The sequence below is a fragment of the Strongylocentrotus purpuratus genome, unplaced genomic scaffold (assembly GCF_000002235.5).
Source record: "Strongylocentrotus purpuratus isolate Spur 01 unplaced genomic scaffold, Spur_5.0 spur5_scaffold_21, whole genome shotgun sequence".
NCBI classification, from domain to species: Eukaryota; Metazoa; Echinodermata; class Echinoidea; order Camarodonta; family Strongylocentrotidae; genus Strongylocentrotus; species Strongylocentrotus purpuratus.
Genome location: NW_022145607.1, coordinates 25,730,942 through 25,757,660, shown reverse-complemented (window position 1 = coordinate 25,757,660; position 26,719 = coordinate 25,730,942). Strand labels below are relative to the sequence as shown.

General features: G+C 38.5%; 1 protein-coding gene and 1 long non-coding RNA gene across 3 annotated transcripts; one reads left to right on the top strand and one right to left on the bottom strand.

Moving 5' to 3' along the window:
- Nucleotides 1–256: 256 nt before the first annotated feature.
- On the top strand, nucleotides 257–12,413 carry LOC587737 (sialin). Of its 2 annotated transcripts, XM_030995493.1 has the most exons (9): nucleotides 257–543; nucleotides 3,148–3,383; nucleotides 3,511–3,759; nucleotides 4,718–4,805; nucleotides 5,122–5,208; nucleotides 5,778–5,899; nucleotides 8,954–9,106; nucleotides 11,547–11,679; nucleotides 12,177–12,413. In XM_030995493.1, the coding sequence occupies exons 1-9, from the start codon at nucleotides 537–539 to the stop codon at nucleotides 12,305–12,307; spliced, it is 1,206 nt and encodes a 401-aa protein (XP_030851353.1). In that variant the 5' UTR covers nucleotides 257–536; the 3' UTR covers nucleotides 12,308–12,413. The 2 variants fall into 2 exon arrangements, with proteins under 2 accessions (XP_030851353.1, XP_030851354.1); XM_030995494.1 differs by lacking the exon at nucleotides 8,954–9,106.
- A 13,239-nt stretch (nucleotides 12,414–25,652) lies between these two features.
- Nucleotides 25,653–26,632, bottom strand: LOC115928335. The gene is made up of 2 exons (XR_004066019.1): nucleotides 25,981–26,632; nucleotides 25,653–25,936 (listed from the first exon to the last, which is right to left on the bottom strand). It is a non-coding gene; the product is annotated as an uncharacterized LOC115928335 (long non-coding RNA).
- Between the last annotated feature and the right edge of the window lie 87 nt (nucleotides 26,633–26,719).

Below are 26,719 nucleotides of genomic sequence, written 5' to 3'. Positions count from 1 at the left end.
TTAATTGATGCAAGTATAGATGCAATTAATGTCTTCAAAACAATACAAGTGTAGTGAAATACATATAATTCTTGCTTGAATCAGTAGTGCAGATGTGCTGTCATAGCCTAGATAGATATGCATGCACAGCGTGTACGGACAGTACACACGCCGTGTCGGCACAAGCATAATGCATATTCATTAGGGGGCGTCAACATTTCCTTTACGTAGTGACGTGCGCAAACCTCTACAGGTTCCAAAAGATTGCCTACCGTCTGTACGTCGCTGAGCAAAATCTCAGACAGCGTATTATCTAGATATAATACATAGCTATGGTATTATCTAGAAAGCTTTTTTTTCGAGATAATCATTGGCCTCTTTATTACACCGCGTTGTCTCTTGGAAAAGCCTGAGAAGCAAAAAGTGTTAACACTTGCATCGTCGATCCGCCAAGCTCGGTATCAGGGATGATGCTATTATAGTTTATATCTCCATGGCATAGATCTATCATTGATATTCTACACGCTGGTATAAATTAGAAAAGCTCTCGATCTACTATGGAAGGTAAGTTGGTCAACTTTTTGTTTGCTTACAATGAGCCTGTAGGCACAGGCCTACTATGCTCAATGAGTGTTGTTCTTCCCATAGACCTACCACTGTTCTTCCCAAGCCTAATCGAAATTTTCAAGAATAGTCTACGTTACAAAGGCGGCAAAGTTTGGAATAATTTAGCCTCTAACCTACAAAATGCACAATTCATCGACTGTTTTAAAAACATGTATAAGAAAACCTATTTCAGCAAATTATGAATAATATCATCGTTGTTTTTGCTCTTTTTACTTTAAGTTTAATTTGATACTTCATGATATAAGTTCATTTTGTAGTGTGATAGAGTTTTGATTTTAAATAGATTAGTTGATAATTTGATTCTGTTATTGTGTTTGTATATATTTAATTAAATATCATGTAACTTTGACTTGGTTTTTACTCAAGATTATGGTCACTAAATACTTTTATCATGACTTCATGAGTATTTTAACAATTCTCATTATAGTTGTATGATTACTTTGTTTTGATGTTTTAGTGTAGGCTTTTAATATTCAGGACCAGAATGTAAACCAGTCCTTTCTGATCTTGTTATCCTGATGAATATGTTCAAATAAATAAATAAATAAATAAATTTGAATGAAGTAATATTGAGGCACTCTACAAAGACGAATGCATTATATTTGGTTACATTACGAAAATGGCCTATTAATGATTATTCGTTGTGTATGTGCATATATATTTCTCTTTCGTGCGCAAATCAATTTACATTGTTGGTTGGCTCAAGGAGTTATTAATGTATAACTCCTGAGTTGGTTTTAAATGGTTTTAGTACTGGTCCCAGGTTCAATTAACACAATAATGATATCATATATATGCATGATATGAAAGGGAATGAAACTTCATTTGTTATGATGTATTCCGATATAGAATATAGTTTTTTTGACGAGATGTTGCTGGAGAAAGTTGGGTTTCATTGTTTAAGAAACACTAGGCAGATATATAGGGGTAATGTAATATTTTTTTCGGTCTTGTCCGTGTTTTATGCCATAAATGTTACTGCCGGGGATATTGCTTTGATGATGCCTTATCATGATATATACGGATCTTCGGCTTGTGAAGACAATTATTCAGAACAAGCGTCAATTCTTCCAAACTTGAAAAAGGCGCCCCAGTTGTTAAACTGAATTGCTCACTTTTATCAGTATCTTTCCCTCACGGTTGGCATGCTTTGTTTTCATTATTTAATCGCTTTTTTGAATAAATAGGCTATTTGAAAATGTATGTTTATCTTTAATAAATAACCGGTGCTTATTCTTAGAGTTTGCATTACAGATCTGTGTATGGTTTCGGTCTGTACAATTTACAATGGAAGGCTTATATCTGAAAAGGCGCTTACAAACACCAATGGTGAAAATCAATAAACGCTATATTTAATAACCGAGAATATTTTGTTTATCTATTTCTCTAATACCTCTTAAACGATCACGATTCTGCTTATTAGCACTTTACTCTCTTTCTTTAATCGTACAATAAAAAAGTTTTTTTCTTTCAATGTAGTCCTTATACTCACATATTACAAACGTCGCCCTCCCCCCCCCCCCCCCCCCTTTCCACCTGCTCTCTCTCTCTCTCTCTCTCTCTTTCTTCTCCTCTCTCTTCCTTTTTATTATTTTCGTTTATATTATGTAATATGCACTATTATGTAACGTTTTGTAACTTATGTCTTAATTTTCTCTTTATGAGGTCCAAATCACAAGCCTCGAGCTTTTAGGGAATCTCGCCTCCGCAATTTTATATTTAGACCAATGCGTGAACAAAAAGAGATAACGTGCTTTTCGCGTTAGTATTCATCGGTATTCCAAATCTGTCTGCGTATACCCATAATAAGGAAACTATATTTTCAGACAAATCCGTCATGCTTGATTCATCATTAGCGGAAATAGAAGTCAAAAAGAAGTCGAGCAGTTATATGGCAACTAATGCCCATATTGGTATTATTTTATTATTTTGATATTAACCCTAAAAAGACTATTTGAAGCTGATTTAGCCACCTCCCCTTCCTCTATTTTCATGATTACTTCGCAATGCTAAAATATTTTTTCCTTATATAATCTTGCGCATCTTTTAATACCAAAATTTGCGCACACCGGGTCAAAGGTTGGATGTTATGTAACATTTTGCGATCGTGTGTCACTGTAAATTCGATTAAAAAAAAAAAAAACTCTCCCATATAATATATACAGAGTTTTTAGATGCATCTTTTTTGTTGCAGTTGTATGCCCATCTTTTCACATGTACTGTTAGTATTCCCATTTGGCATGGTGAATAAAACTTATCGCATTTTCATTTGCATAAATTAGTACAATATTATAAGGAATAATACAAAGAAAACACTTTGTTGCGTGATAGGTACCCCTTTACCGTAGATTTTGGTAACATGAATGCGGTCCCTCCGACCCCGGAGGAGGGGGGGGGGGGCATAGTTCTGGTAGTGATATCAAATTTGTGCAATGATTAAAAAATACTCAAATCCTCAATGTGGTCGGTAACATATGGGACAAATAGCTTGGACTTATAACTTACAGTAGGCCTATGTTCTTCTTCTATTCATTCCACAAGGTCTTATCTCCATCCGCTTCCTCTTTGCCTGCATGGCGTTTCTGGGGATAGCCACCGTTCAGATGATGCGGTTCAACATCAGCGTTGCCATGGCGATAATGGCTGGGAGTGGTCATCTCAACTCATCGGACCTGCTACTCTCGCAAACGCCGATGAATGGATCTTATCTTGCGAAATTCGACAACGCACTCATGAAGATGCATGATTGGAACATAAGTGAAAATACTGACTCAAAGGTAATATTTATGTTCTTTTTAGTTTATTCATATTTATTCATTTGTTTATTATTATTGGCTCCAATTTATCCTTTATCCTGGATCATGTTCCTGCGTAATGATTTATGTCCATGTTTCTTATTCCCAGGAGATTGATAAAGAAGAGACCGAGTTTAACTGGAGCAGTCACACCCAAGGTCTCCTCCTGGCCGCCTTCTTCATCGGGTATACCTTAGGTAACATTCCAGCGGGATGGCTTGCAGACAAGCTAGGAGGAAAGTGGATCATTTTTGGTGGGGCCTGTGGAAGCGCCATTTTGAATGCCTTGGGACCGCTAGCGGCTCGATCCAGCGTTGGTCTCTTCTTCGCAACACGTTTTCTGGCCGGTATTTCAGAGGTTTGTCTGCTAGAACACGATCGTAAACACTTTCAAAAAGCAACTGAAGAGCAATTTCATTACCTTGTTGTGTTGCCTATTGGAGCCATATTCGGATAATATATCTTTGTCATTTCGCACATTTAAAAAGATAGCGCACAAGGCTTAGCAATGATTGTCAGGTTTTTTAAATATTTATTTTAAAAAGGGTTGATTTTTCTTTAAATGTTTTGTGATCGTTTTAAGTTGAAGTAAGATACAGAAATAACCAGTTGGTAAAGGCAGCAATGCTAGCATACCGAAATAAGCAATCAGTCCATCGTTAAACTTCATTTGTAATAACATATCTTTGACATGAATGTGATAGATTTTTAGATGTCTTATGTAGGTCCACAAAAATGGACTTTATCCAAATGCGGTGACATAAAAGATGAAATAATAGCGAAGGGTCAGGCGGGTGTGTTCTGTAGGTCAAGAATAATGGACATTGGGTGCAGTTCCCACCGTCATCTTATTATTAAAGGAAACTTTCCTCAAATTTGGCCATTTACATACATGCAATTAACACTTTTCTTTAATCTTTGAATGATACTATCGCGCAACTTGGCTCTCCCTGGGTAGCAATATGCCAAGCGGTCCGTATTGAATCCTGTCCACGTACGTTCTCGCCAATCATCCACCTCGTCACACTGGGTTTGTCACAAAAATGTAACGTGTTTTGTGCAACGTGGATCGCCTACTTATTCTCTCTGTCATGTCAAATAATTGCTGAAAAGAAACAATAACTGACACTTGAAACAAATTTGAAGGTGACAGGAAACTTGATTTTACACTATCACTGTACAAAACGCATTTACACAGACGTACAGGTATAACGCATGGACACCCTAAGAAAAATATCTTCCTCCACAGACCCGTTACAATTTAAAACATGTAATGAATTCCAGTATTAAAGCGATTTTTGTCGTTTCTCAAACAGGGTTTCATCTTACCGGCTGTTAACACCATGGTGAATAATTGGTCACCAGTCAACGAGAGAACGCGAATGATGACATTTATTGTAGCAGGTGGGAATATACGATTAAGTTCGCTCTACTTTTCAGTACTTACGTCCTTTGAATAGAAAAACATAAATTTAAAATCGGGCAATATCAATAGCCTTGTCCGTCACTCATTTTGTGCGAACATTACACAAATTGTTAAAGGAGAGGGGCGGCATCCTCCAAAGACAGAGTTTCAGTAAATATATGTGAGCAGTTCCATCCCTGTACCCCCATAGCAAGTTTGATTTAACTCCAGATCCATATCTGCTGTGTACTAAATATTCTTGTTGTCATATTCTTGATCATGATCTTGTATATATACTGAATATTCATGTTTCAGGGTTTGCCTTTGGACCTGCCATTGGTCAGTCACTTTCTGGAATAATCTGTGCTAAACTCGGATGGCCTGCTAGCTTCTACTTTTTCGGTAAGAGACAGTGATAAATTAATATGAATTGTATAATGAACCATATTTTTTTTAATCGATGTAAAGAGCTTAGAAACTTTTTCTGTTAAGCACTATTATGTAATGACTAAATCATTCTGCATTCTGCGTCGTTGTAGGGTAAATAAAAAAAGGAAACAGGGAAGAAGCCCACAATACAGCTCTAATATAGTCACCAAGGAAATGCTGATAAGCTATATTAAAATAAAATGTGTATATATTGTTATTAGTTATATTATCTAAGGTTTGTCGTGATGGTTTGTTATTATGATCGTTAGTTCACCATGCCTACTTTTATTGGAATTTGTATTCATGGGGAAGAAAAACACAAACTTGAAGTTTTTCGAATTTTCTTCGATTGACAAATGGACAAATGACAAAGAGACATTTCATCTACGCTTAATGAATACATTGTTAAAGGGAAATCCAACCTTGATAACAAACTACTCTAGAAAAATTGTTTACAGTTGTCACAAATTCGATCAATTGTTTTTAAATTTTAAAATAATGCCCGTTTCTTTTTTCCATTCATTTTTGTTTGTATTGCAAAGGCGGTCTTAATATCACATGGGCCTTTTTCTGGGCAGTAACGTCGTATGAGGATCCCAGTCAACATCCATTCATTACAAGGAAAGAACTGGTCTATATCGAGACAACGAGATCCAAAAAATCGGTATGATATTATATTAAAAATATATGACACGTAACAGCTAATGGTTGTGGACCATACTTTCATGCCACATGTATGTGTACAGTGCATGTGACTTTCACCCAGACTGGGCCAATTCTAATCATTTTGATGATTCCCAAACTTCTCAATACACAACATTGATTATGGGCTACATGATCAACCTTTTCCAATCACTTCCACATATCTTCTTCTTTACAAGCAATTGCATGACCAGGGGGGGGGGGGGGGGGGGGGGTGTTTCACAAAGATCCTAAGTTGAACTTATCTCTAAGTTGGACTTAAAAATTATGGAGAGCCATTCGTAGCATTAAATAAAATGTATTCAAAAGCAAAAACTCATGTATTTTAGACTTTTCATAAATTCCACATCAAGAACATTGAAATCTCCTTGACAATAGAAAATACAAATGATTTGAATCAACAATTTTATGCCTTTTAAAATAACTTTTACAGAAAATTTCAAAGATGCTAACGGCTTTCCATTATTGTTAAGTCCAACTTAGAGATAAGTTCAACTTAGGATCTTTGTGAAACACCCCCAGAACTTAACGTTAGTCTGTAGGCCTACACCCAAGTCACACCGATGAGACATTATTATACAGTTTTTTACACTGCAATACAAAATCGTTGATTTTCTCACATTCTGGTGTTTCGCCGGTACTTGCATTGCATAGCCAGTAAGCAACTACAGGCGAACACGACGAAAAATCGAAATAGAAAAATCCACCTCTGGAGTGTGGTTTTTTTAAACGCCTCTCGAAGTTTCACCGATTTTTGCAGTGTAAATGCAAAGTCTAGTAATTATTATATACCTCATACATAGATTGTCATTCACTGATTGGTCAAGACTTTATCACATGTCAAGGAGCATTTCGATCTATCAAGTATCATTACGTCAGAGGGGTTGATAGCTACTATCAAACCCTGGGATAGGACCCCTAACCCCTCCCGCGACTTAGTTGCGCACACAAATTGTTTGAGTTGCTAGGCTACCACAATCGCGCGGTTACGCGCAGCGCGTAGGAATTCAATACTCTTGCCTTGGACTAGACTTGATGTTGTATTTTTCTTATTTGGGTTAGTAAACTCCTATTGATCTCGTTTCCTGTTTTTAGAGCTAGATCTAGACCTACAGCTAGACCTAATCATGAATCAATAAAAAGGATGAGGTATATAAAACAAATATGGACTGCTCTGTAATCGGATGATGGTGGGAACTACCACTCCCTCGGTGGTGTTCACACCGGCCCTTCTAACACCCCCTCGGCTACGCCTCGGGGGTGATAGAAGGGCCGGTGTATACGCCACCTTGGGAGTGATAGTTCCCACCATCATCCTCATGAGCAGTCAATATTTGTATATTATTACCCGTATCAAACATCTGAGCTGGTCATTTACAAAACCGTATTGCCCTAGTTTTCACTAGCAGTGGGAACGGAGGGGTATATTCTTTGTATTTTTCCTTGGTCTCCCTGCGCGTATTGACTTTGCGTGTAGAGACGAGTGAAAATATACCTTGGTATTTTCCACGGTCTCGCATTTTCATTGCGCATCTATTAATATTATGCGTACGAGAACCTGCGCACTTTGCGCGCACTGTATTGTGACGTAATAATCAAACCAAATACACACTGTTTGTAGTGCATCGAAAATTTTGTCAAGCACTGGATGCAAAGTGTTGGTTTGACAAAGTTTGTTCAGTTCTTGAGATTGTCATGGTGGATGTCTGTATTTGCTCTAGATGTCTGATTTTAATAACAATAAAAATATTGACTGGCTTTACTTTCGGGGGATATCAGAAATATTGACCGCGCTAAGACCATATTGCCCTCGTCTTTCGACTCGGGGCAATATGATCTGAGCTTGGTCAATATTTCTGATATACCCCTCAAGGCCAGTCAATATTATATAATTATATACCTCATACATAGATTGTCATTCACTGATTGGTCAAGACTATATCACATGTCAAGGAGCATTTCGATCTATCAAGTATCATTACGTCAGAGGGGTTGATAGCTACTATCAAACCCTGGGATAGGACCCCAAACCCCTCCCGCGACTTAGTTGCGCACACAAATTTGTTGAGTTGCTAGGCTACCGCAATCGCGCGGTTACGCGCAGCGCGTAGGAATTCAATACTCTTGCCTTGGACTTGATGTTGTATTTTTCTTATTTGGGTTAGTAAATTCCTCTTGATCTCGTTTCCTGTTTTTAGAGCTAGATCTAGACCTACAGCTAGACCTAATCATGAATCAATAAAAAGGATGAGGTATATAAAACAAATATGGACTATCTATATTTGCCCACGTGACTCTCCTCGCTTCCGTGGAAGCGCATGCAGGGCACCGACAAAGTGGTGCATGCGCACTACTCACTAAAAAATTGGTACAGATGCATTTATAAGCAAACTTCGATGGTTTTTATGAGTTTTTTCCTCTAGTGTAGGGGCAGATCTAGGGGGGGGGGTGTTTTCGGCGGCCAAGTGAAAAAGAAAAAAAAGTTAAACAGTAAAACGGCGCGATCTTTGGAAATATTTTTGGTCAACCCCCCCCCCTTGGCTTAAAGCTAGATCCGCCCCTGTAGTGTAAATGGAAGTCCCCCCCCCCCCCCCCCCCCCCCCCCCCCCCCAAAAAAAAAAAAAAAACGAAGATTTTTCAAATTAGTGTTTGGGATGTGTAAATGGCCTTATGTTGACAATAGACCGAAAAAAAATATTACCCCGAATGGAAAGGATCGGTCCGTTTAGAATTGGTTTAGAGTCCGTTTGCGGTGTAACTGAGGTTTAACTCCGTGTCAACACTCGATATTCCATCTCTTCAAATGAAAGGTTGAGAAGAAAAAAACGTTCATGAAGAAAAACCAAACTTATTAAATCGGACGGGAAAAATTTAGAAACTAAAAACCCTCAGATTCATTTTAAAAAATATGGAAAATGTATGAAAATATGAAGAAATAAACTATTATCAACAGGATTAACATTATCACTGTTATCATTTTTTCCTTCATTTCATGAATTTTCTTCCCACATTCTAGGATAATAAGAAGGTGCCTATCCGGTCCATCTTACTCTCCTTACCGTTCATCGCTTTCACCGTAGTCTTTTTCGGCACTGGTTTTGTTTACTTCAGCCTGGCATGCAATCTCCCTATCTATTTCAAACACGTATTGGGGTTTGATATTTTGTCTGTAAGTCCCATGTTTTTTATCATTGATATCAGGGCTGTCACCAGAGTTTTTAAATGGGAAGGGGCAATAACAGTAGAGAATGCAAATGATTAGGCGCTTGATTTTTTTGTTGTTGTTGGGGGGGGGGGGAGGGCACCATCCCCACCTCTTCTTACGCAACACCTCTTTACTAGATGTAAAGCTACTTTGACTTTTAAGTTTACATGTAATTATATCTAAGGGATAATGCCTTTTCGAGCTGAAATTGTCTTCAAACAAAAGCCCTCCTCCGCTTTTTAAATCTTGTTAAAATAAATGCCTGTATATTTCACTTAGCCAGTTCATCGTTCTATTTAATCGGCGAACAACAAAAAAATAAGGGTCAACCAAAGTTATAATTTACCCCCGGCCCCGTGGCGTCTTTCCAGTTGTGCAACTCAAGTCAACGAATGAAAACCTACATTTTTGTTCTCTCTTTTACTCAAACGAGACATTGTATTACTTTATATCATTTTAACAACATTGCATATAGAGTGTGATAACAATATATATATACGAAATCAACAGACTGATCAAATAAGATAGGGGAGACAACACAAAGCGGAAGGGAAAATCAAAGCATGGATAGAAATGCGTTAAAAGCTTAACTAAGACAGATACATCGTAATATTACTTATTATTATTTCTTGGTCTCGTATTGCCAAATGACGTAAAACCTGAAATCGCTTTTGAAAGCCATCCAAATTGAATGACTATTGAAGGATTTACTTCTAAACTGATTAAGCATAAAAACCTTATAAATTACATACGGTGCGTAAACGTAGTACATTCATGAGCAGAGACTCGGCGTCGTCAATGTTAAAACCAATTATTATTTTTGGAACAATTCATTACTAGACGATGAGAGTGCGACTTGGCGACATCTATAAGCAAAATGCGTATAAACGGTTCTGGTTCGTTACAATAAAGCATATCGGATGTGATTTTCCACTTATGCAGATTATCTTTGAAGGGTAAAACTTTATGAAGCAATTTAAAATTAAATTGTCGAACTCTGTTGTCTTTGATCTTGTTTAAAGTTTAAAATCTAATACACGCCTCCACTCAAAATTGATCGGTAGTTGCAGTATTTCCTGCCAAAACAATGACACCGGATCGAGTTTTTTTTTTTTTGGGGGGGGGGGGGGGGGGGGGGGGACTCGTTCAAGAGAATATAAAAGTGTTTTGCTTTCATTGTATTTAAAACTAATTTTATGTTCATTATTGCAAAGTTGAAACTTTGATTCGACAAGGTTATCAAAATTCAATGCTTGGAAACATTCGAGGTAATGATTATTATAAATTACAAAACGCTTAAATACAGCCTCGGCATAGCACCTGAAGAGCTCTCCAAACGCTGCTGAGATGTGTGAGATCACAGTATGGACATGATTTGCACAAGCAGACGATGTCCCATGACATCTTACACATTTTCAGTGCCTGTGTTTTCATCTTCTCTTAAGTTCTTTCTCTTACTACACTACCGTCAGGCTAAATGTATAATCTATTGCCTCACTCTAAACCCAGCGCATGTTTTTATAATAATAATAATAATAGTACATGAGATTTATATAGCGCCATTATCCATTTTAATTAAATGCTCAAGGCGCTTCAAAATATTAGGGAACACATTACATCATGACAAAGAATCGTATACATTTACATAAGAAAGAAAATGCAAAAATGAAAGATTTATTTTGATGACAAATGCAGCGATACAAAAATAAAGGAATCTGTCGCTTGTAAACAAAATAAAACGACATTGTATATTCGGCTGCACACACCGCGGTATGTTCGGCGTTCTAAGAGGGAACAAATGCTGTCCTTAGTATCATTCCGGGGGTTTTCAATTTGAAAGTCTGGTTTCTTTGATTGTTCATTAACCCCTATCCTGTGTATTTACAAGAAAAAAATTAGTTATCAGAATTGGGTCATATCCCCTTTTGAATGGTTTGACATGCCATTACATTTATATACACTAAACTCATTATAATTTTGACAAATAATAGCTTTGCAATTCTGTTCATTCTTTATGGGATGTCGTCTGCTTGGGTAGTATTGGTCCATATAGTGACGTCATTATAACATCGTTATTTTTCCGGCAAATCTCTCGTATATACCAGCTGCTATGGCGGTGGTTGTATTTGTATTTTTATAAATCACCCGATATGTAGTTGACCTAAAACTTGTAAGATGGCCATCTGTTAACTTACCAGTTTCTAGTGATACATTAGTTGACATATTTGTGATTTTCTTTGAATTTCACCTTTAAATAACTTAAGTCGCCGTTCAATGGCTCATACATTTCTTCCGAAACTTCTGTTTCGATTGAATTAAAATTGTTGTTTTTTTGTTTTTTTTAATTCCATTTCATTTTTCAGCTTTTTTTACATTCCACATCCATGTACTTTTATTTCTACAGGTCGGCTTTCTAACATCTATTCCATATGTGTGTCAGTGGATAATCTCACTGCTTGCGTCATCCATAGCAGACGCTCTGATTGGTCGAAATATCCTAAGTAGAACATCGGTGCGGAAATTTACAATTTGTTCAGGTAGAGTAGTTTCTCTTTCTATTTCTCTCCCTCTCCCACAGACACGCACATACCCATGCATGCTCAGACCAGGTACATGTTCAGACTTGGTCCATGCAGTGGCGGATCCAGGGGGCCCTCTCCCGTGGGGGAAAAAGGGGAAAAACACGTTAATTTTACCTGTCTTTGGAGATGGGCCCCCTCCCCTGGCGCTCAAGGGGGAGGGGGTTGCGATATTTCAGAAAATACACTAAAATACGAGAAATGATATATATATTATGTCTATGTGTGTACGTATGCATAGGCTATCTCTTTTTCAATGCACACTTTCACACACTCTATCCTATCTGGATCTGCCCCCCCCCCCACCCCGCCTCTCTCTCTCTCTCTCTCTCTCTCTATTTCGCACTCTCTCTTCAGTGCTTTTTTTTTGTTGCATTTTCAAAGAGTTACAACAATCTTTCTTCAGCATTTTCCACCAATATAACTTTCTCATTTTCTTCTTCTTCGTTTTACAGGAGCACTGATAATGGCTGCTTGTTTTTTTGATGATCTCTTTCGTCGTGCAAAGGAACACGTCTTTCATCGTTATACTTATGAGTGTGATGTATGGAGCAATGGGCTTGGTGTTTTCAGCTGCCTTCGTTAACGCTCTGGACATCGCGCCCAGCTACTCCGGCACGGTAACCGGCATCGGCAACGCCATCGGTGTCACATCCGGATTCATTGCCCCTGTCGTGACGGCAGTGTTTACTGAGGATCAGGTGCGATCCAGTCGTAACCATTCTATTCTTAGATCCCTTGCACGCGAAAATAATAATGATCTTAATGGCGGAGTCTTGTGTAGCGCTCATGTCTGGCACATTGCCACTGCTGGCGCTCCATTTATATTACAATCCCTGGACCTAGCTTTAGCACGGCTGCCACTATACAGTGCTCGAGCATGTTAAGAAAGTATAGGGTGTACCGTGTAGCAGTTTACTCACCTGGGCCGGATGGAGTATGGCCACAAAATGTAGATTGATGTCTCGTCACAGAATAATAGTTCAGCGATAATAATTCGAATCCCGTACCCTGTGGTTCACAGTCTAAAGACGTATGAACTAGGTGGACCACAACACCTTTACGATGCGTCATTTCGAGCTGCGCTGTATACCTGCGCCAGTCAAGCCCCGAAAGACAAGCGCCAGTTATCAAGCTCATTGTTTGAGCTGCTCGTGTTTCCTTAGCTTTGGTTACGATATGCCTTTTCCCTACTCGCAAGTCAATGACCGCGCCAGTCGTCGACGCTATTCGCCGTCAGCGAAATACCGCCTCGTGTGCTACGCGCTTTAGACCTGTCGCACACAATGCGTCATTTTTATAATTACGTTATTAACTATAGGCATACCCTAATCAAGCTAACGGAGGCATGCGCCAGTACGTCAACACTAATGACACGTCAAATGCCGTGCACGTCGCTGACGCAGTCCTACGTCAACAAAGGCGCCTCACGCACGATGCGGTCTATCATAATCAAATATATTTACTTAGCGATATAGGACCAAATCCCATTGTTCATAAAGCGTCATGTTTGACGTAGGGCGACGTCAGTGACTGGTTCGGCCTTTGACCCTTCATGTGAAAGTAACACGGTACTAAAGGTGAAGGAAATCATGAACGACGTAAAGAATAATTGTAATAACTGATGCATGCGCTGATTATTTGTATACATGCTAGAATGGTGAAGGTTTAACACAATCGAAATGACGCTTCGTGCGCAACTGTTATTTAATTGCATAGATTGTACAAAAATCACCATTATGTCATGTATTAAGATTTCTTTCAAATCCCCTATTTCTAGATAATTAAGGCATCATTCCAGGAGAGTGGGTCGAAAGATATACTTTCACATATAAGAACAAAATTAACACAACTTTTTAATGGAATTGAATGACGCAAAATAATGCAATTCCTGTCTAACTACCTCTTTCTCTCTCTCTCTCTCTCTCTCCCTCCCTCCCTCTCTCTCTCTCCCGTTCATTCAGGCCGATCCTGCGGGATGGAGGACTGTATTTATCATCACTGTCGCAATCATTCTCATCAGTGCCCTCGTCTTTCTCGTCATCGGCTCAGGCGATGTCCAACCCTGGGCTATCCCAATAGATGCTAATGTGAATAGAATGGACAAGAACCAACCAATCACGGATCCTGAGGAAAATGCAGCAATGATGGAGAAAATAATTACGAAATTACCTTGAACGACTATGGTCCAAGAAACCGAAAGCTCACGAGACCGACTGTGCTGGTCCCATAGGCCTCCACTGACAACGTTTTAGAAAGACTGACGGCCCACGCGGGACCAACAGCTAACTATACCAACAGTGTCGTTCTCGAACATGGGCAGCTTAGCCATTTTTTCAGAGGGTTCACTATTATTAGACCTACGACGCATGTATATGAGACCGATAACTATCCGAAGAGTCATTATTTTGTCTATACTCTATGTATTTATTTGTTTTGTTGGTCTAGTGGCTGGGGTGTCGGTCTTTCGTTCCATTGGTCTCGTACTGACCATTTGTGACCATTAAAATAAAATTGTTTACAGGATGTCACCTTAAACCAGTGACGGATCCAGGGGGGGGGGCGGCCCCCCCCCCCCCTCCCCCTGGGGAAAAAAACATGTAAAAACACGTGATTTTTAGCTTTTTTTTGGGGGGGGGGGTGCAAATGTGCTCACTACCCCCCCCCCCCCCCTGGGGAAAAAACATGTAAAAACACGTGATTTTTAGCTTTTTTTTTGGGGGGGGGTGCAAATGTGCTCACTACCCCCCCCCCCCCCCCCCCCCCCCCCCCCCACCCCCACTGAGCGACTTTTCGGCCGGCGCGATTTTCAAATTTCCGGGAGCAAAAAAAATAAAAATAGTAAATAGTGCTCACTACCCCCCCCCCCCCCCCCACAGATATATTTTTTGATTTTTGCTGGATCTAGATATAAACAGTAAGACAACATTATTTTTATAAATACTCACTTTGTGTCAGTTGTAATGCAATAAATATAATCATATCAATAAAAAATAAAAAATTATACTGAATCTTAAATAAGATATGCGTATCTTGCATATACGCATGGACAATTTGCCTTTGCGTTTATTTCTTTAAAGTCTCTGTGATCGTTGGTATGAAATATCATGTAATAAATTAATAGGAAACACCTTAAACAATGCAGTGCACGTATTAGTGAGCATTAAGATCTTATATGATAATAATAATAATAATAATAATGAACATTTGTATAGCGCCTTTTCTACAAGTAGATACAAAGCGCTTAATTAACATATACAATGAACAATTAACAAAATAGAAAGATGCTTAACAACAGACATGTATGTAACAATATAGGAATGAACAAAATAAAGGGTAAGACAGGTGATAGAAGAGCAAGAACAAGTGCTGGTAAGCTGGCATTAGTTAAACAAGTGTGTTTTTGAGGTGTTTTTTGAAAGTCATTAGAGAATCAGCAGTTTGTACAAAATTGGGGAGATTGTTCCATGATTTTGGAGCAGTGGCTATGAATGCCCGCTTACCAGCAGTGGCGGATCCAGGGGGGGGGCCCGGGGGGCCCGGGCCCCCCCCCCCCTTGAGAAAAAAATCATGTAAAATCACGTGATTTTTACCTTTTTTGGGGGTTGGGCCCCCCCCCCTGGCGCTCAAGGGGGGGGTGCGAATCGAAATTTTTTTGAGGATCAAAAAAAAAAAATGTGCTCACTACCCCCCCCCCCCCCCCCCCCCCCCCCCCCCCCCCCCCCCCCCCCCACTGAACGAATTTTTGGCCGGCGCGTTTTTCAAATTTTCGGGAGCAAAAAAAAAAAAAAAAAAAAAAAAAAAAAAAATTGTGCTCTGTACCTCCCCCCCCCCCCCCCCCCCCCCTGAGCGACTTTTCGGCCGCGCGATTCTCAAATTTTCGGGAGCAAAAAAAAAAAAAGTTGGGCCCCCTCCCCTAAGAAATCCTGGATCCGCGCCTGCTTACCAGCATTGGTTCGACACCTTGGGGTATCTAAAACTGTACGAGTGTTGGATCTTAGGTTGTAACTGGAGTGCCTAACATGAACGAGATCAGTAAGATATGATAGAGAGAGAGGGAGAGAGGGGGAGAGAGGAGAGAGAGAGAGAGAGAGAAAGGGAGGAGACGCACAGCTGACGTACGGCCCGGAGAGAAAAAGAGTCTCGAAAGTGCAAACAATACGGAGGAAAAAAAAGTGGGGGGGGGGGCCGGGCAGAGAGAAAACAATCTTCACGGAGAGAAATTTTAAAATACACCTTCTAAAAGATACCAAAAACAGGCAATGAAGCCCCAGGGGCGGCGATTTCATGTCATGACCGGGGACGAAATGCGAGGACGAGGGAGCAGTGGCGTAATAAGCAAAAAATTTCGGGGGGGGGGGGGGGAATGCAGAAAAAAAATCCACATCGTACCCGCTCTTACATGTTACATGGTGGCCACGAGGAACGTTTTTCAAAGTGTGTGTGTGGGGGGGGGGTTAATGTATTAACGATCAGGTGGGGCAAAACGAGCAAAGCAAGTGGAACGTAAATTGGTGTATAGGGTCTAGGGGCAAAGACCCGCAAGGGGCATAGCCCCATGAAGCTCAGGGGTTGTAGGCATTTAATAAAGGTCAGGTGAGCATTCAGGGGCCCGCCTTAGGGCCACCTTGTAGGGTCCAGGGCGGAGCCCCTGGAAGCTCAGGTGTTTTAGCCATTTAATTACGGTCGGAAAAGCATATTTTGATACCAGTTATAAAATGGCATGCACGTCACTAATTGGTCACGCCCCCCAGAATCTAAGGGGTTTTATGCACTAACTTACGATCAGATTAGGGCCCTTGGTGGGTTCCAGTGGGCAAAGCCCCCGGAAGCTCAGGCTTTTTGAAGCATTTAATTACGGTCAGGGGCCCGCCTTAGGGCCCTTGGTGGGGTCCAGGAGCCAGAGCCCACGGAAGCTCAGGGACCATGCCATTTCAGCAACATTTGTAAAGCACTGGTATCGAATCATAAATAAACCACGTTTGAATTTTGGGGCAACCCCTGTAACCCCCCCATCCAGGCGCGTACACAGGGGGGGGGGTGGGGGGTTAACCCCCCCCCCCTTGGTAATTTTTTGTGTGTAAACCCCCCCTAAATTTCTCTAAACCCCCCCCCCCTTTGGATTTTTTTTCCCCATGGTTGACCTAAAAAAGCTGACCTTACCCCCCCCCCCCACCCCCAACGGAGCAAAATGTCAAATTTTCAAATTTCGAGACCAAAAAAAAAAAAGAAGTGTCCTCTTACCCCCCCCCCCCCCCCCCCCCCCCCCCCCCCGCTTATTCAACGGCTGGCTGAGTCGTTGCGAAATTTTCGGCCCGATTTATAAATGTTGAAACCCCCCCCCCCCCCCCCCCCTTGAAAAAATCCTGCGTACGCGCCTGCCCCTATCATTACCCCAGTGCGAGGGACGAGAGGGGTGAAGGCGGCGGAAGTGACTACCCCCTCACAGGTTTTGAAGTTTTGTGGTATTAAAAAATAACATTCCTTAGCAAAACTATAGTATAAAAACAAGCAATATAATTTGTTCACACTTCACTTTTCTACAATATTTACTTGTACACTTTGAAGGATATTATGCGAGGGAGCGAAAAGGTTTTTGCATTTCATTTTTCTAAACGCCGCTCTCTTGGGCCCTCCCTGGCCTAAAGTTTATTGCAGTCTTTATACACTTTTTTGTTGGCACTTTTTCAAATCCCCCCCCCCCCCAAAAAAAAAAGAAAAGAAAAAGGAAGAGAATTGGGTGTCATTGAAGAAGTGACTTGAACAAAGGCTATAGTCACGTGTATACGTATGTACGTACGTACATCATTTTCATTACGCAACAGTTTTTAAACACACTCGAACCTTGCATTGCATCAGAATACCGCTGTAATAAGACTTAACGGTTGAAAATGCCTGATAAGAAAGAAATTGAAGGTTCCGTGAATGGAGAGGGGGATGCAAAGCCCAAGTTGAAGCCGTGTTGTGCTTGTCCAGAAACGAAGAAAGTTCGAGATGCATGGTAAGTTTTCAACAATTTCTATCAAACAAAACAGAGACGGTGAAGCTTTATGATTATCACCGATGACTTCCGACTGCCGCTGCCTGAGTATATGGGGGAGATCGAGAATACGGACTGCTATTAAGCGATCGTGTGTGTGTGTGTGTAGTGAAGGGAGCTCGAGCTCGCGACCTTGGCAGGGCAGATCAAATACGATGTGGATGCGGGAGTAGAGTGGAGTGCAAACTCTATTAACTGTATTTTAATTCAATTCAATTCACAATTATTCGGAATTCGGCAAAAGATAAAATCAAAATGGAATCATTACAAATGAAATCATTAGTTTACAAAAGATCTCGGGCCTAGATCTACTTAGACTGAAAATTTCTATCTCTTTCGTTCGTTAGCCTCTGATTTGGGTAGGGTCGGCTCTAGACCGAATTTTCCGTCTCTTTCGTTCGTTAGCCTCTTATTGGGGTAGGGTCGGCCGGCTCTCTCTTTAGAGACGGAAACCGTCTATACACATTCCCTTGATAACGCCACGGCCATTTCAGGTCGTAGCGTTTTGCCCCCAAAATCCCCCAAAATGTCATTTTACCTCGTGCATTTTATATTGTAAATTAGGCCTAGGCTATAATAAATCAGTTCCACTTACCAACTTGACTGAAATAATCAGTTTAATAGTCCCTTTTTAGGAATTTATGGGTCAAAATCGAAATCCATGTTGAAAAAGATTTTCAAAATGGATTTCGATTTTGACCCATAATTTCCTAAAAAGGGACTATTAAACTGATTATTTCAGTCAAGTTGGTAAGTGGAACTGATTTATTATAGCCTAGGCCTAATTTACATGTGGATGTGCACGAGGTAAAATGACATTTTGGGGGATTTTGGGGGCAAAACGCTACGACCTGAAATGGCCGTGGCGTTATCAAGGGAATGTGTATAGACGGTTTCCGTCTCTAAAGAGAGAGCCGACCCTACCCCAATAAGAGGCTAACGAACGAAAGAGACGGAAACTTCGGTCTAGGTCGGCTCCTCTCCAACCTTACCCAAATCAGAGGCTAATGAACGAAAGAGACAGAAAAATTCGGTCTAACAAATATTGGGATTGCTAAAAATATAAGTTAAAAACTTGTAAGCAAGCAACCCCAAACTTAAAAACATACACAGTCTGTGTCACAGATACAATACAATGAAATACGATACAATACAATACTAATAATGTTACATATCAACAAAATATATGAATCAATTATGTATTTCAATAAATCAATAAGTGGCAAGTATTTTTCTTGAGTTTAAATGGCGAACAATAAAAGTTAAGGGGTCAAACAACATTCTATTTTTTCCTGTGCCGTCCTTTCAATTGCGCAACTCAAGTCAATGAAATAACTAGTGTCTGGAGAATGAGGTGCAGATGTGAAGAAGACTTATTTCCAGTAATGACTCATGTTGATAAAAGGGGCATGTATGTACATGTACACTGCAAGCACAATAATAGGGGGTTTTCGTTTGTCACGTTGACATAGTCGACGTCTAATATGTGACGTCATTTCCGCGATCTGCGCATGCGTCGGGTCGTCTGGCGTCGTCAGGCCACATTTGCGAACCCGTTCATCGATGATTTGAGCTTCGTCAGAAAACTAGTGACCCGTCGTCAGAATGACGTCATCTTGCTACATCGCAGCGTAAATCAGAAAGTAAAAACAGAAAGAGAAATTGATAGAATGATTAAAAAACAAAGAATAACATAAGGAAAGACAGAAAAAAAGTGTGATAGAATGATAAAAACAAAGAATAACATAAGAGAAGATGATAGAAGGAAAAAACAAAGGCTAACATAAGGGAAGACAGAAAGAGAAGGTGAAAGAAGGGAAAAAACAAAGAATAACATAAGGAAAGACTGAAGAGAAAGTGTAAGAAGGAAAAAACAAAGAATAACATAAGGAAAGGCAGAAAGAGAAGGTGAAAGAAGGAAAAAACAAAGAATAACATAAGGAAAGACAGAAAGAGAAGGTAAAAGGAAAAAACAAAGAATAACATAAGGAAAGACAGAAAGAGAAGGTGACAGAAGGAAAAAAACAAAGAATAACATAAGGAAAGACAGAAGAGAAAGTGTAAGAAGGAAAAAACAAAGAATAACATAAGGAAAGACAGAAAGAGAAAGTGAAGGAAGGAAAAAACAAAGAATAACATAAGGAAAGACAGAAAGAAAAGGTGAAAGAAGGAAAAAACAAAGAATAACATTAGAGAAGATGAAAGAAGGAAGAAACGAAAAATAACATAAGGAAAGACGGAAAGAGAAGATGAAAGAAGGAAAAACAAAGAATAACATAAGGAAAGACAGAAAGAGAAGGTGAAAGAAGGAAAAAACAAAGAATAACATAAGGAAAGACAGAAAGAGAAGGTGAAAGAAGGAAAAAACAAAGAATAACATAAGGAAAGACAGAAAGAGAAGGTGAAAGAAGGGAAAAAACAAAAAATAACATAAGGAAAGGCTGAAGAGAAAGTGAAAGAAGGAAAAAACAAAGAATAACATAAGGAAAGACAGAAAGAGAAGGTGAAAGAAGGAAAAAACAAAGAATAACATAAGGAAAGACAGAAAGAGAAGGTGAAAGAAGGAAAAAACAAAGAATAACATAAGGAAAGACAGAAAGAGAAGGTGAAAGAAGGAAAAAAAACAAAGAATAACATAAGGAAAGACAGAAAGAGAAGGTGAAAGAAGGGAAAAAACAAAGAATAACATAAGGAAAGACTGAAGAGAAAGTGAAAGAAGGAAAAAACAAAGAATAACATAAGGAAAGACAGAAAGAGAAGGTGAAAGAAGGAAAAAACAAAGAATAACATAAGGAAAGACAGAAAGAGAAGGTGAAAGAAGGAAAAAATAAAGAATAACATAAGGAAAGACTGAAGGGAAAGTGAAAGAAGGAAAAAACAAAGAATAACATAAGGAAAGACATAAAGAGAAGGTGAAAGAAGGAAAAATCAAAGAATAACGTAAGGAAATACAAAAAGAGAAAGTGATAGAATGATAAAAACAAAGAATAACTTAAGAGAAGATGATAGAAGGAAGAAACAAAGAATAATATGAGGAAAGATAGAAAGAAAAATGATAGAATGATAACAACAACAATAACATTAGGAAAGACAGAAAGAGAAAATGATAAAGAATAGACAATGGAAAGATAGAAGAGAAGATGGAAGAAGGAAAAACAAAGAATATCATAAGTAAAATAGAGAGAGTATAATAGAATAATAAACGAAGAACAAAATAAGAAGTGAAAGAAGGAGAAAATGAATAAGCGCATGCGGGGCCATTACGTCATCGTGTAGAGAACGTGTGTCAACTTAAAACGAAAAGGGTTATAAGGTAGTGAACAGGACGGGTGTCTGACGTCAATTTGCATCGTTAGAGGACGTGAACGCCGTCCTCGTCCACACAAACGAAAAGCCCCTATTGTCTGTTTTTCTCACATTCGAGTGGTCCCATTTAACATAGTATCATAGGAATGATTCCATTAAAGGAAACCAAAACCTTCATACTAAGTTACTTTTATTGTAAATTTTAAAAGATTTGAACAAAATCAGTGAAAATTTGAACAAAATCGGGCAAGGAATAAGAAAGTTAGAGCTTTTTGAAATGACTAGTCACTAGAGGGCGGTATTTAATTTGATGACATCATCTGTGAACAACTCTCCATGCCTTCAGTACATAAAATTTCACAATTTTGTTGTTTTCTTCGTATTTATTTGTGTTCTAGATCCGACTTCATAACATGTGGAGTAGAATATCATTTTGCATTCTATATCTTGCTTTCAGGGGAGTACATTATCTCAATCACAAGAAAGAAGGAAAAACATGACATTTGATGTACAAAAGGCATGGAGAGTTGTCCACAGATGATGTCATCAAATTGAATACCGCCCTCTAGTGACTAGTAATTTCAAAAAGCTCTTACTTCCTTATTCCTTGCCCGATTTTGTTCAAATTTTCACTGATATTTTTCAGATATCTTGACCTTTACAATAAAAGTAGCTTAGTATGAAGATTTTGGTTTCCTTTAACCCTACAAGGATGTGAGTCAAGAAAAAAAACACCACAGTAAAGTACTGTGGAGTGTGTTTTTCGTTTTTAAGCCAGCCGAAACTCCACCAGATTTTGCCTTGCAAATTCTTGCTCTTAACACCAGTGAATGTTTCCACTTTTTGGTAAGGTGACTCTCCTCGCTTCCGTCCACATGTAACCCTATTTAAAATGAGAGCTCCATAAATTGACCTTTGATCCTGTACGTGTGTGCTCGTCAACTATGGCTAAAATGTGATTTTACCGTGGCAAAAAGTAAACCCTAATTATATTATGATACTGTCCTTTTTCTTTATTGTCATAGCATAATGGAGAATGGAGAAGCAGAGTGTGGTGACCTTATTGAAGCGCATAAAGAATGCATGAGGTCTCTGGGGTTCAACATCTGACCTTTGACCGTTGACCTGTCTGTCACCGATGTTTTTCTTCTTCTTTATAGGTGAGTCTGAAAATACACTGTGAGCTCAGTAAAAGATGTAAAGGGCTGTATCAGAGCTGCCAACCATTTCCTTTTTTCCGGAATTACTCTGTTTTTTCCTCCAAATTATGGTATTACATTTCTTCTTTCTTTGTTTTTGTTTTTTTGTTGAACATACCGCACGTCAAACAACTGCCCTAAAATGGTGATTTGATCACAAATTCAATAGAAAACTAAATTTAAAACATACTTGAAAAGAACAATATTCTCAAAAAGAATGAAATGCCGATAATAACACAATAACCACCCCAAAAAAAATCCTGCTTGTATGAATGAATGAACATTTCTGCATTGGAAGTGTGTCGCGCGTGGTCGTAAGTTTCATTTTTATGAATTCCTTTTTTTTGCTTGAATTCCTTTTTTTTGCCATCATGACTCCTTTTTTTGGTCGCACAAGGTTGGCAGCTCTGCTGTATGCATAAAAAGTAGCTCAATGTGGTAGGGGGGAGGGGGTCACATTTTATGCCACCAGTCTTAAAAACCTCTTTAAATTCAAATCTTTTATTAAAGGATTAAAAAGTAAAGCCATCCTTCTGATGTTCCACTTATAATTTGTTTAATTCTGTACTATAAAACATGTATGTAGCATCTGTGAATTTTTTTTTCTGTCTTCATTTTCCAGATTTATCCAGCGTTTGGGCGTTTGGTTCTATGATGCATCAGAAATGCTGGGGCTGGTACTTGGTGTTCTTTCATTCACAATCTAGTCTTCCCCTCTCATGACAATGAATGGTTCCTCAGAAGCAAACAGTGTAATTTGAAATGGAGTTGGAAATAATTTTTATAGTATATATGTTTTATTTTGGTATGGGAATTCAATATTTACATTGCGTGCATATAGAACATTGATATGTCCTGAGAACTGAGATATGGAAATGCCCTGAAAATGTTTTTTAAATGGAGAAATCCATTGGACCGATGAATTTCGTAAATGATCAATGTTACTTTCATAAACCCTCCGAAAAATTGTCATCAAGACTTTTAATCTTTGTTAGCTTCTGCCATAGAATGTCAGTGTCACAATTGGGACTTAAACCCTTGCTCGTCTGAACGGTCTGATCCTGGGTTCAATGACCTGTCCACTGGACCATTGCATTTATCATACAAAGTACTAGAGTCTGCAAATGTTATTTGGTTACAAGGGTTTATTTTAGATATTAAAAGAAATACCCCCCCCCCCCACACACACACACACACACACACACACACACACACTTTCTCAACAAAGAAGGGTTAAGGAATTAGAGAACAAAATATTGATTTCATTTCAAAACTTTAAAAAAATTAACTTACAATTCTTCTATGCATTTTATTAGTTCAATGGGTTGTCTTCTAAGAAGTTATTTTTTAACCTTTGTTTAAAGTATATTTATACTTGCATAGTTGCATTATATCTTTAAATCTGTATACAGAAGTAATTAATGTATAACAGATATGCTACACAATATATCTTTAAAGGAGTAAACATATATAGTGAGATGGTATGGGGAACCCCTAACATACAGAGCCAAATATATTTTGGTGGTATGTGTTAATGTACTCCCATGTATTCATGAACAGCATTGTTATACCAAATGTTCCTGTATTCTTTCTATGTTCTTGTAATCATTATTGGTTAGATTCTTGCATTCCAGATCATGTACATGACATGTAGTTACTTTGTAAATTCCTTGATTGTAACCAGCACTTGGACACTAATTTGTATTTTGATTAATTACACATCATTTTAATACTACAGTTTCATGTAAATGTTTTAGAGTAAGCAAAGTCAATAAAATATGCATTTATTTGTTGAGGAGGCTTCCCTTTTAAATATCTTCTAGTAAAGTGTATTACTGTACGTTGAGCACTGAAGGTAAAACACTAGACTTAATTTTAAAATAAAATGTCTAGAACTTGCATGGCTGATTTCATACTTTTAAAAATATTGTTATTCATCTTTACCGGTATGCATGGGTGACCGGATCTTTGTATGTAAGAGATATTTTAATAAAGGCAACAGTCTTTCTATTAATTCATCATGTACTTCTCAATACGTCTCAATAGCTTGGTGAACTATACATCAACCAGAGCTGTTGTAAAACTTGGTAAAAATTGAAGGAAAAAATGGATGGAGGAAAAAGAATGTTCTGACTACAACTTAGGAACTGCAACTTTTAGCAGTCTGAATAATGTAGTGTAGGACCATAGGAATTGGGAAGAAAAAAAAATCTTTAAAATCACTGAATATGAAGAAATCTGAAGAAAAAAATGTATGAAAATAGTTCTGAAGAATTTAGATAGAACTGTTTCATGTTACATTGGAACTTAGAAGTACATGTAAATATACGACTGTTCATTGTATGTACCTGTATTGTATTGTATACATGAACTGTAAAAATAATAGTGTACACTAAGTGTACGTTACTATGTTTCTTAATTGTAATTAAAGAAATATATCAATTGATTCCAAGTCACTTTCTTGACTCATAAGAATGTAGGTGGAAGATGTGTGGATAGGAAAGCAAGAGGGACATAGAGGGATGGAAACGGAAGAGGAATCGTGCAAGAGAGAGCAAGAGAATTGAGGGAGAGAGATTGAGACAAGAGAAAGAGAGAGCAAGAGAATTTGAGACGAGAGATATTGAGACAAAAGAAAGAGAGAGCAAGAGAACTGAGCAATTGAGGGAGAGAGGTTGAGACAAGAGAAAGAGAGAGCAAGAGAATAGAGCAATTGAGGAAGAGAGATTGAGACAATGTAGATAAAGAGAAGTAGAAAAAGGACTGGTGTGAAATGGATAGAAAGGGAATAAAAAAAAGTATAATTGTGTAACAAGGAGAAGATGGCTAAGATTATAGTGCATAGGTATGTAGGAGGCAGAATATATGAGAGACAAAATAGCTTCTCATTTGCATCATGTAATGTATGTGTATACAATGTACATATGCTATTGTTCATATTATTTATGTTTTTAAAGGTATGTGGTGTTTTTTAATGGAATGTGGAAATAATCTTAAACTTTTTGAAAAAGAAAGGGTAACTTTTGCCTTTAGAGCTGTCATAAGCCTGCAGTTGTTCATCCCGTTAATTCCTGCAGATTCAGCATTCATTTTTCTTCCTTTTTCCAACTACTCCTGCCCATACCCCTCAGTCATCTCTCTATATACCGTATACAAATATCTTGCTCCCCCCCCCCCCCCCCCCTCTCTCTCTCTCTCTTTCACATCCTAATTTCTCTCTCTCTCCTCTTTGTTTTCCTCTCTCTCTCTCTCTCTCCTCTTTCTCTCTCTCTCTCTCTCTCTTTCTCCCCTTTTCTGTATCCCCATCCTTTATTGCACTCTCCTTGTGTCTCCCTCTCCCTGATTTGAAAAAGATGTACAAGGATGAAGGATATAAACAAATCACCTTTTTTAATCATTCTGATCTTTATTGTCTCTCTTCACCAATGTGACAAACTCTAGTAATAAAATTTGTTAATATTAATTTTGGGAATCCAAGTTTCATCTGTCACTGGGAATTAACCCGCACCTTATGTAGTTTTTCTATAAAAACAAACAGTCTGTCCATAAGAACCATGTATAAAATAAAGGATAAGCTTCCCAATAAAGCAACAACACAGACTTTCATGAAAACATGGAAGGCTTTGGGTACATTATCAAATGGATACAAGAAAGTAAATATTGATTAAAACTTTGCAGCAGTCAACATGTATGGCAAAGATTCAGATGTTCCACCTCATAAAGTCTAGGATCAAGTAGGAGTAGTCTAGTGAACAAAATTGGCCTTTCTCTTAAAGTGAAAAAATGCCTAAAATAAGTTGTGTACATGTAGCTTTAGCTAGAATGCAAATAAATAATTCTCAAAAACTTTAACCAGCAGTCTATGGTAGTATGGGCTAACAAACGAGGAGCATGAAAAAAATTAAAGAATAACATAACACAGCCCGCAAGGAACTTGACCTTTAAATTAATTGGGTTCCGTACGCGTCCGGGCCATACGGTTGTTACAGGTGCATCAAGTAGTCTGTTCACCAGTCAATTTTAAGTTAAATGAGAGTGTATTTCAACTTACAAAAAATCCTAACAATGTCCTATTTGAAGCTCATATTTTAAATAAAGTACTTTATGACATGGAACTACTATTAAAGTACTAACATACACAACAAAATATGTTTTGGTGATTGGTAACTGTAAATAAAAATATATAGTTCAAAGGATCGAAGAAGGAAAATTATACATTTCTAACAAAGGTTAAAAAGACATTACATCACAATGTGCACTCACATTTCCCATCATGTTATCACAAAGTGGAATCACCTGTGAGTGACAGCATCTTAAATTCACCATCTACCAGGACATTCAGAAATCCCCAAAATGTACACCCCCCCCCCCCCAGCCTTCCCATGCCTTTTCTCAAGTCTCAACTGATACATCTTAAGACCATGCATGCATCAAATACATGCAGTTCCATAAA

Coding starts and splice junctions, on each gene's coding strand:
- LOC587737 (XM_030995493.1), top strand. Junction 3,384..3,510: donor GTGAAAATACTGACTCAAAG/GTAATATTTATG, acceptor TCTTATTCCCAG/GAGATTGATAAAGAAGAGAC. Junction 3,760..4,717: donor TTCTGGCCGGTATTTCAGAG/GTTTGTCTGCTA, acceptor TTTCTCAAACAG/GGTTTCATCTTACCGGCTGT.